Below are 10,909 nucleotides of genomic sequence, written 5' to 3'. Positions count from 1 at the left end.
AAAAAAGAAATGCCCCCAGGGATGTCCCTGTGCATCTGCGCAGAGTAAGGGAGTAGCTTCCAAGCCGCGTGGTACTTCCTAGCTAGAAGGGGCTCCCAAGCCGAGAAAAGAAAAAGAAAACAAACCAACAAATCCAAACAGAACAAATCAGAGCAAACAAACAAAAAAGCCTCGGGGGTCTCACCAGCGTGGCGGTAGGGGCTGGGAAGCAGTTTCACAGCAGAGCGGTGTTTCGCAGCCTTTCAGGAAGAAGCAAAAGATGGCGCACAGAGCCAGGTATTTGAGAGAAAGGAGGGAGAGGTGGTGAGAGGTAAGGAAAAAATCTAAAGAAGTGGAAAAAAGCAACACCGGCAGCCAACAAAAGGCACTCAGGGAGCCGGCCACTGCGGGTGGGTGGAATCCAAGTGACACCAGGGTGAAGCTGGTGCTTCCCGGCCAAGAGACTCTGGCTGCAGGAAGCAGAGGAGGCAAAGTGGGGGTGAAGAAGGGTGGGGGGTGGGAAAGCCTATATCACTGGTTACCAGTTGTTCTGTCTCCTACTGGAAGCTCCGTGAAGCTGCTTTCTCATACCACCTGTTCACTGATCTCCGACAGGAGCCCAAGATGGCGGATCCGTGCTGTGGTAGCTGATAGGGGATCTCTGCATGTATCTCTCCTCACTCTCTGTTCTTGGTCAGTTTCTTATTCCATTCAGTGCTTGGCTGAGTTCTTTATCTCTTCATTTGATGCTTAGGGTTTCAGGATTGATGTGTGACTCTGTTTGACCTAGTATTTATGATCTTTGCTGTGGAGGGACTGCGTGGTGCTTCTGACTATAGCGCCATGTTGCCCAGAAGTCCCAAGGTTTTAAACTACCTGAATATCATGGAAATTTATCTTCAAGCTGACACACTACACAACATGGTTGCTGCTGAAATACCGTTTCTCACAATGAACCAATCTGATTGAACCCAAGCTTACTGAGGACACCAAAGGGTTTTTTTTTTGCACACCTGTGTGTGTGTGTGTTACAGGTATTGATATTTACTGAACTGGAAATTGAAACAGAGAAATCTTTAAAAAGCTTTTTTATCAATTCATTTGAAGATGGCAATGATGACTGCACTGTGTGTGGTTAGCATCTTAGTCATTTAGTCGCCAGTGAATCACCTCCTACTCGTGGTGACCTTCTGTGTAACAGAACAAAACGCTTCCCGGTCCTGTGCCATCCTCCCAATCTTTGGTATTTTTGAGCCCATTGTTGCAGCCACCATGTCACTCTATTTCATGGAAGGTCTTCTTCATTTTTGTTGAACATGTGCTTTACCAAATGTGATGTCCTTTCCCAGCTATTGGTCTTTCCTGATGACGTGTCCAAAGTAAGCAAGACAAAGTCTGGCCTTCATCTCTTCTAAGGAGCATTCTGGCTGTACTTCCTCCAAGACGGTTTTGTTCATTTTTCTGGCAGTCTGTCTAGGCTGGGTTCTCTAGAGAAGCAAAACCAGTAAAACACATAAATATGTGTGTGTGTGTATATATATATATATATATATACAGATTCATATCAAGGAAGTGGCTTATATAGTTGTAGAGGCTGGAAAGTCCCAAGTCCATGGGACAGGCTGGAGGCTCCTCCTGACTCACGTAGCTGCAGGGGTTGGCGAACCCAAGATCGGCAGATCAGACAGCAGGCCTGTGGCTCACAGGCTGTGGAGCCCAATGAATCCCAAGATTGGCAGGTAAGACGGCAGGCTGCTGGCTCACAGGCTGCAGACACTGCTGAATCCCAAGATCGGCAAGTAAGCTGCTAGCTCAAGTCCCAAGAATTGGAGGTCAGATGAACAAGAGCCAGTTCTGGGATCCAGGGCGAGTAAAATCCAGCAAGGCTTGCCAGAAAGTCCACATATATTTGATGCAGGCCACACCCCAAGGAAACTCCCTTTCAATTGACTGTCTGCTCATAGCAGATCTCATCATGGAGGTGATTACATGCCGTCAGATCTCATTACAGAGTTGATTACATCACTGTGTAGTTGCCAAACTACATCATAACCGCCAAACCACTGAGAATCGTGGCCAAGTTGACACACAACCTTCACCAGCACACAGTCCATGGTGCGTACGATATTCTTAGCCAGCACCATAACGCAAATGAATCGATTCTTCTTCTAGCTTCTGTTTTCACTGTCCAGCTCCTACATGCCCCTGACGCGGCTGAAGAGACCACGGGAGGGTCTGGAGCAGCTTGGTCATCCAAGTGGCAGCTTCGCTTTCTCACTTTTGAAGCACCTTCGTAGCATGGTGAAGTCACCTCTGACCTGGTCTACCTCCTGAGACGGGCCCGTTTTTTCCCAGGATATGAAAGGGCACATGAAAAACCAACACTGGAAATGAATTTATTTTTCTTGGTTTATAACTCCTAGATTTAAAAAGCTATGAAATGTGTTAACACCTTAGCCAAATTTGCTCTGTTTCAACAGGTTTCCTTCCCTGGGTTACGACTGATCGCCTTAGCCTAGAATAGGAAAGGTTATTATTCACCTTCTGTGCAATCTGCCCAGACAGCAGAGATTCTGTGTTCTACCAGAATAACAACTGTCTGTGCTTCATGCTGGCTTTACGATGTCTTGATTTAAGGAAACAATGCTTCCTGCTTAAGAAAAAGCCCAGGTTCTTCACAACTGAGTTACCATCTGTGTTTGTGTTTAAATTTTTTTTGTCACTTTCACCTGGGCAGACAAATATTGCTTCTCAGGCACCCGGAATCCTATCTGAAACGCTCAAATCTCCTGACAGTTTATGATTTTTTTTCTTCCCCAAATTTAATCCTAAATGTAAAATAAAACAAAACGAACTTTTAGGATATTTCTTATATTTAAAAATATCTCTGAGATTTCCCAGAAGGCCCTGGAAAATTAAAAAGACTTGTTTTTTCACCTAGTAAAAAGAGAGAGACAGGAATAGTTCGGTTTATTGCACATGGTACATCGGAGAGTTTCATGGGAAGCACTGCCGGCGGGAGAAGGGAGGCTGGCCTCCCCTCGGCGCTATCTGCGCAGGTTAGCGCTATCTGCACGGGTTAGAGCTATCTGTGCAGGTTAGAGCTATCTGTGTGGGTTAGGGTAAGGGGTAAGCACATACGAGGCGTCCAGAAATCGCTGGCCGCATGGGAGTTTGTCAGCACCATTGGCGCCATGAGCTGCTTCTGTTCATCAGCCCCGGTGCCTGTGCGCCTGGTGTTAGCCGACAACTGTGGACTGCAATCCCTCGTAACTCAGCCATGTTTTTACAAGTAAACTTGGTTGGGACCTTGTTTCTTTGACTTGAATCTGTCGGCTCCTGGGCAGGGTTTGTGACTGGGCTTCCCAGCTCCCCCTCTGGAGTTTCACCGACTTGCAGATGGCTCAGAGCTTACTCCGGACTTCAGAGATTCTTGCTATGCTATGTTTCAGGACTATTTTATGTTATATCCCAACATTTTTTTGTCCTTGGTAAAAATTGTTTACCCATGTTTACAAACCAGATGCAGTGACCGTCTTCTCTGACGTTTTGTCTGAAACTTTTCTCCCGGTCAATCTGTTCCATGCGCCACACAGACACAAAGCTAGCTCCTCAGTTGCAGAATTCCCTCTGGGAACTAGAATCAGGCCTTTCACTTGTGAAAGTGTCAGCAAGAGGTCAGCTACCACTCTAAGTCTTCTGTCATCTACCGGCACCTTTCCTGGTTTACTCCAGTGCATCCCGGAAGTCTCTGCCATCACAATAGGACAGAGACCAGTTCTCAGCACTGGAATGTCCTCAGCATTGGATCCTCCCAGAGCCCGAGGCGAAAAAACTGTGCCGGTACCCTGGGCGCAGGCAGCATGGCTTCAATGCTGAGACGGGGCCCGTGTCGAGTCAGGATTTCCAGCACGCTTGCAGAGACACAGGTGGGTCCTCGAGGCTGCAAAGCAGAGGTCCAGCAGGCTGGGTGAGGGTGACTGTAGCTTTTGTTTGGAATATTGTTGACGTTTTACTGTTCTACTTTCTAGACATACTCAAAACCAAAAACCAAAAGCATCGCCTTTGAGTCGATTCCGACTCACAGCGACCCCATGTGTTACAGAGTAGAACTTTGCTCCATAGAGTTTTCAATGGCTATGATCTTCACAAAAGCAGATCACCAGGCCTGTCTCTCAAGGCCCCGCTGGGTGGGTTCAAACCTGCAACCGTTCGACTGATAGTCCACCAACCATGCGTGCCACCCAGGGACCAGCCCGAATACAAAAGTAAGCTCCTTCTCTTCTTAAGAGATCTGTCACCCACAATTCAGTGGGCTTTGCTTTTGTGACTGATCTCTAATTCTCCCCACCCGACCCTTCCAGAATTCAGAAACTCTTCTGGAGCACTCTGATTTTCATGGTAACGTAGTTATTTGCATAGGTTCAATAAGAGTCTGCCATAGCTTTTATCAGGACAGACTGGAAACATCAGCTATGTAACCAGGGCCTTTGTGGAAGGTCAGATTTGAGAATAACAACCTTTAATGAGACAGGAATGGTCACATCTAAGGACTAATTGACTTTATGGAGCCAAGGTCACAATGTCCTCCAGGGAAATCCACCTGGTACCTGGCTTACAGGTCCCCAGCCTCACAGGGACCAGGAGCCTTAGGGTATCTTGGAGAAGAAAGAATTTGTTCAGATTTATAGAGGTACTGCAGGAGAAATCGGTGAGATCTTGGCTTAGCTTTACAGCCTTAGCACAATAAACGAGAGACTTTTAGAAATCTGGTCGGAAATGTCCAGACTTGAGAAGGCCAGCTGGGGGATGAACACCCCTGCTGCACCTACGAGAGTGACCGAATGACGGGGCCTGACCCCGTGACACTGGCCTCACCGGGTGAAAACCCAACAAAACCCTTAACAGAAGCTGTGTCCCCGAAGCAACGAGTCCCCCTTTCCCCTTCTCTCCTTGGGAACCACCAGTAAACTTTAATCCTATAATGCTTGCCTATTCTAGATATTTCCCATAAGCAGGGTCATACAATGGGGACTGAATTCTTTCACTCAGTGTATTGTCAAGGTTCACCCGTGTTGTGGCATCTATCAGGACTTCATTTGTCTTTGTGGCTGAGTAATACTCCATTTTTTGTTTATCCTGCCATCTGTCCACGGACATTTAGGCTGTTTCTACCTTTCGGCTGGCTACTGTCAATAATGCTGATGTCAAAGAGATTATTTTTATCAAAAGCAGGGAGATTGTAGAAAACCCCTGGAGCTTCAAAACGAAGCATGCACAGTCTGTTATCTGCTGCTTGCGCTCTGTCTTGCTGTTTGCTGACAGACTTGCAGATTACGCCCTGTGCCCTGGAATCTGGACTGACTTCCTCCCCTTTGGAAGAACCAGTTTTGCCTCCATTTGCAACTCAACTCCTTTGTGATTTTGACTTTTCCTTTGAACTGGTTATAACGGCTGCCTGGCTGCTCACTGCTGAGTGAATGGAAGAAACTCTTCACTGTGTGCTCATTCTTCTGTCTTGTTGAGAGTCACGATTTTATCTTTTTCTGAAACTGACCTTTTTCACACATGCTTAAAGAAACACTAGTCAACACAGGTCAGGAAGGACACGCGACCCGCGCTGTGGTGGCTCACACGGCCATGAGCTTTCTGCTCCCAGTGACACAGCACTAACACTGACCAAACAATGGCGAGGAGCAGGAGAGGCTGAAGGAAGGACGAGAGCTGTGGAAGACTTTAACATGCAAATTGTGGTTTTTGGCAGTTCAAGAGTATAAATAAGTTTAGGAAGAATGTTGATAAGTATATTGATGAAGGTTGCTTTAAACCAAAGAAACCAAAAGCCGAGCCCTGGAGTAGATTCTGACTCATAGCGACCCTACAGGACAGAGGACAACTGCTCCAAAGGGTTTCCAAGAAGCGGATTCCAACCGCCAACCTTTGGGTTAGCAGCCGAGCTCCCTGGCAGAAGGCTGCTTTAGTAGCTCCCTATTAAATTGTTTACCCACAAACAGGAGGAACCACGCCTTCTTTTCAAGCCTGCAGGGAGCACTGATTAGTGTGGAGGATGTACGGGCCTCATTCTCTAACCCTCCTGCAATCAGAACTAGACATAGGAATCCAAAGTAGAATCAAAAAAGTGTTTAAGAAATAATCAAAGAAATTTTAAAACTCTCTCCTACACAACTCTTGGATGAGACAGAAAAATTGAGCCCAAAATGGCAGAATTTCTGGAAACTAATTACAACAGATAATGTTGTGGTTGGGTGCCATCGAGTTGATTCCGACTCATAGCAACCCCATATGAGTAGAACTGCCCCGTAGGGTTTCCTAGGCTGTAATCTTTACAGGCCCAGACTGTCAGGTCTTTCTCCCTTGGAGCTGCTGGGTGGGTTTGGATCTCCAACCACTTGCCACCAGGGCTCCTTATATAATATGTAAATATAATACTATACTTCAAAACATCTGGGACATGGCCAAAGCTATACTGAAATGAAAATTCACACCTTAAGAAATGCAATTCTAAATAAATAAAGAATAAACGTTGAACACTCAGTTCAAGAAATCAGGAAGAGAACACTAAAAGAAGACCAAGGCAAGGAATGCATAAAGATGACATGGAACCTTCTGGTCAAGACAGAAGGCTGCACAGACAGGGGGATCCATCTGTCAGACCCAAAGGGTGGCCTTGGAGGGAACCTCCCAGAAGGGAGCAGAGAGGGGCGTTCTTCATGCTCACATCAAGAGGCGGGTCTGACAGGTCTAGTGAGATCTCCTGGGAGACCTGAGAGCAATGGAAGAAGCAGTATGTGAAGAAATAGTGGCTGAAGATCTTCAAGGATGGAAAAACAAGAAAATACAATCCGAAGATATAAGAACATACTGATTACTGAGCAGGAAAAAGCAAATCCCCACTTAGACACAGACGGTAAACAGATTAATGGAAAAAGCTTAGACGCTGCCAGAGTTTGGAAAAGATAGAGCCTCCACAGAGGCATGCAGGCCAGGCTACAGCCACTTCTCTGGGGACAATGGAATATTACCTTTAAAGAGAATTGTAAGAAAATAACATAGAGTTTTATTTCCAGCTAAGCCATCCTTCAAAAATGTGGCCAAAATAAAAATCATCTCACCCTGTGAAGAAGGAGCATTTACTGCCTGCAGACCCTTTCTGAGAGAACTCAAAGCAGAGACGTTGATACCTGGCCATAGGGTGTCTACCCCCTCCCCAAATGCTCTCCCCGAAAGGGAGGCGTGGCCTTGTACCTGACCCAATAAAGTCGCGTGACTATGCCCTCCCAAAGGCCTCTGTGAACAAGGAGGCACTGTCCGCAGAGGGCAGGGGGGCAGGGCAGTCTGCAGCCGTCGTCATCTTCGTGCCTCCGGGCAGATGGGTGAGAACGGGGTTCTGACATCTAACAGAACAGCCGCCATTCCTGGGCACAGAGATCTCATACAGCACAGTACAGAGAGCTGGTTTACTGTACACTGATCCTTTACCGGGAATGGCAGACAGTGAATTCACACCATGGAGTGAGCCACGTCCCAGGCCACTGCTCTGCAGACACGCAATGCAGGGTCAGCACGGGGTCAAAGACGGGCTCAGGGGGGCTCAGGGGGCTCGGGCGGGATGAAGAGGGGCCCAAGGGGCTGGGGGGGGGGCCCAGGGGCTGGGGGGCAGGGGACCCCCGACTTCAGGACACAGCTAGGCGACTCCAAAGTGGTTCTTTTCAGTGTCAAGCAGCCAGTCTTTGGAGTTGCAATAAATTGTTTTATAAAATGTGAGCTATCATTATTACCCCCAAATTAATCTATTTCTAACAGGATTTAAAATACACATGTAATAATTCATAAATAAATACAAATAGATACTTTACTATTTATCCGATGTGCTAATCAACAGTATCGGGTCAACTTGCTAACCATTTAGAAAAAATAAAGCTAGATTCCAAGTTTGTTCTTTTTTTACAAGATCGTTTCTAGATGGATCAAAGATTTAAATGCAAAAATAAATAAATAAAATCACAGAAATGCTAGAAGAAGACATGCGTAAGTATTTTTCATAATTTTGAAGTGGAAAGCATCGCACAAAGTCTAAAAACCGTGGATTAAAACTTTGTTGGGCAGAAACACCACAAACACGTCACACCCACTAGGACTGCATGAATCAAAAAGGCGAAAACCAGCGCTGAGGGAGGTGGAGAACTGGAGCCCTCACACACTGCTGGCGGGAATGCCAGACGGCCCAGCCACTGTGGAAGAGTCTGGTGCTCCTCAGGTGAATGAACATACAGCGACCACGGAACCCAGCTATTCCGCTCCTAGGTATATGCCCAAGAGAACGAAACACGTGTCCATGCAGAAACAAGCACACAAACAGCAGCATTTTTCATAATAGTCAAAGGGCTGAAATCATCTGAATGGCCATCAACTGATAAATGAATACACAAACTGTGGTCCATCCATACAACAGAATATTAATCAGCCATAAGAAAGAACGAAGCTGTGATCCACGCTGAAACATGGATGAACCTTGAGAACACGCGGAGTGAAAGAAGCCAGACACAAAAGGACAGATTTCATGATTCAATTTACGAAATGTCCAGACCAGGCAGATCCACAGAGACAGAAGACAGACTGCTGGTTGCCAAAGGCTGGGGAAGGAAGGGAAGGGAGTGACTGATGATGGGTCTGGGGTTTCTTTTTGGGGTGATGAAAATGTTCTAAAATTGACTGGGTTGATGGTTGCAGAGCTCTGCGAATATGCTAAAAACACTGAGTTGTACAACTTAAACTGGTGAATTATATAGTATGTAAATCTCAATAAAACGGCTAAAAAAAAAAAAAAAAAAAAAAAAAAAAACCCTTTGCCTTTGAGTTGATTTTTCTGGAACTAGCTTTCTGATTTAGGCCCACACAAAGCAAAACATCAAAAAAAAAAAAAAAACCATAAAAAATAAAAACCTGGGAAAAATATGCAATATATTTGACAAATGGCTAACACACAAAGAGCTTTTACAAATCAGTGAGGAAAAAAACACCCACAAACAATTCAGCGGGAAAAGGGAGTAGAAGGCGTGAGGATGAAACACAATGGCTAATAAACAGACAAACATTTAAATACAAATCAAGACAACGGAGCGTTTTTCCCTGTCTAGACAGGCAAATGAGTGTTAAAATGAGTGTTTGGCTTCTGCAAGGCTGTGGTCACACAGGTACTTCTATTACTGTTTTAAGAACGCACGCCGTCTCTGGGGAGGGATTTTGGAACCCCTTGCCATTTCAAACGTCTGCCTGGAAACCTGTGAGCGCTGCGGTGACGCACCACCCATCAGCCGCACAGTCAATCAACCAGAATTCACGGGTAACCTCCACAGAGGGTCAGCACTGAGCAGGGACCTGAGCAGGCCACAGAGCCCTGACCCTGAGGAAGTTCGCCTGTGCCTGAAGGAGCAAGACTGTGTGTGCACATCTGTGGTCAGGTGGGCGTGAGTGTGCCCGTGTGTGTCTATGCCTCTGCATGAACATATACATACTGATGGACAGATGCACAGAGGGGCTCCTGGTATTTCCACCAAAACATGACTGATGTCTAGTTAGTCCATTTCTTTTCTGTGTAAATGATTACTCCTGAGCACTGATTTCAGTGTTTGTAATGAGCAAGCCTCCTTCTTGTAACCAGAAACAAAGAGCATATTTTAAATGTCTGGGTTCATGATGAAGCTTATGAAGTGCCCGTGGGTCCTAATTTCTGGAAAATGCTGAATTTGTGGGGGTGGGTTGGGGTGAAGAGCCGAAAGGAAGAGCTGAGTCTGAGGGGGTGAGGGGAGTCCCGCTGGGCTGTACCTCTGTCCACCAATGGAGAGAGGTGGGCGGAGCCCCAAGGGCCCAGCTCACCCTGGGGTCACCTGCCTGCTGTTAGTGAGGTAGCAGGCCTGGGGGTCCAAGGTGGCTTCCATCGTTTACAATCGTCAGAGCCAAAGTGTCCTCTAGAAGGAGGGCCAGGGGCCAGCAGGGGCTGTGCAATCAGGTATGGACAGGAAGGGACCACGTCAGCAAGAGGCCCCTCGGGCACGACGGCGGGCAGTGGGCTCCTGCCAAGGATAAGAAGAGCCCAGGGCAGGCGGACGTGAGTCCCTAGGCCGGGGGCCAGGTGGCCTGGGCCAGCCCTCAGGTGGCACAGTAAGTTCTCACATCTTAATATTACTGAACGATGACAGCACATTTTGGTCACAGCTGGCCATTCCATACTACTTCATGACCGTTGTTGTTGTCAGGTACCGTGGAGTTGGTTCCGACTCACAGCGACCCCGTGTGCTACAGAACAAACCCTGCCCGGTCCTGCGCCATCCTCACAATCATTGTTATGCTTGAGCCCACTGCTGCAGCCCCTGTGTCAGCCCATCTCCTTGAGGGTCGTCTTCTTTTTTGCTGACCTTGTATTCTACCAAGCATGATGTCCTTCTCCAGGGACTGATCCCTTCTGATAACACGTCCAAAGTAGGTAAGATGTAGTCTTGCCATCCTTGCTTCTAAGGAGCATTCTTTTTGTACTTTTTCCAAGACAGATCTGTTCATTCTTTTGGCAGTCCTATTCAGTATTCTTTGCCAACACAATTCAAAGGCATCAATTCTTCTGCGGTCTTCTTCGTTCATTGTCCAGCTTTTACATGCGTATAAGGCGACTGAAAACACCATGGCTCGGGTCAGGCGCACCTTAGTCTTCAAGGTGACATCCTTGCTTTTCAACACTTTAAAGAGGTCTTTTGCAGCAGATTTGCCCAATGCAATGCATCTTTTGATTTCTTGATGTTGCTTATTGGTCTAGTTTTAGGATTTTTGTTTTATGTTGAGGTGTAATCCATACTGAGGGCTGTGGTCTTTGATCTTCATCAGTAAGTGCTTCACATCCTCTTCACTTTCAGCAAGC

General features: G+C 46.7%; 1 protein-coding gene across 7 annotated transcripts in view; it reads right to left on the bottom strand.

Annotated features, from left to right (window-relative positions):
- Positions 1-10,909, bottom strand: part of CCDC57 (coiled-coil domain containing 57) — a 95,407-nt gene that overhangs the window by 4,287 nt on the left and 80,211 nt on the right. Inside the window, exon 17 of one of the 7 annotated variants that reach the window (XM_023729187.1) lies at positions 1,415-1,466. The exons of the other annotated variants lie outside the window; for them this stretch is intronic. Within the exon in view, the coding sequence (XP_023584955.1) occupies positions 1,453-1,466 (14 nt within the window). The 3' untranslated portion in view covers positions 1,415-1,452. Of the gene's footprint in view, positions 1-1,414; positions 1,467-10,909 lie in introns of those variants that run through there. 7 annotated transcript variants of the gene reach the window in all.

Source organism: Trichechus manatus, unplaced genomic scaffold (genome assembly GCF_000243295.1).
Source record: "Trichechus manatus latirostris isolate Lorelei unplaced genomic scaffold, TriManLat1.0 scaffold00028, whole genome shotgun sequence".
Classification (NCBI taxonomy): Eukaryota; Metazoa; Chordata; class Mammalia; order Sirenia; family Trichechidae; genus Trichechus; species Trichechus manatus.
Note: the sequence above shows the minus strand (reverse complement) of the source record. Positions and strands in the feature narration are given on the sequence as shown.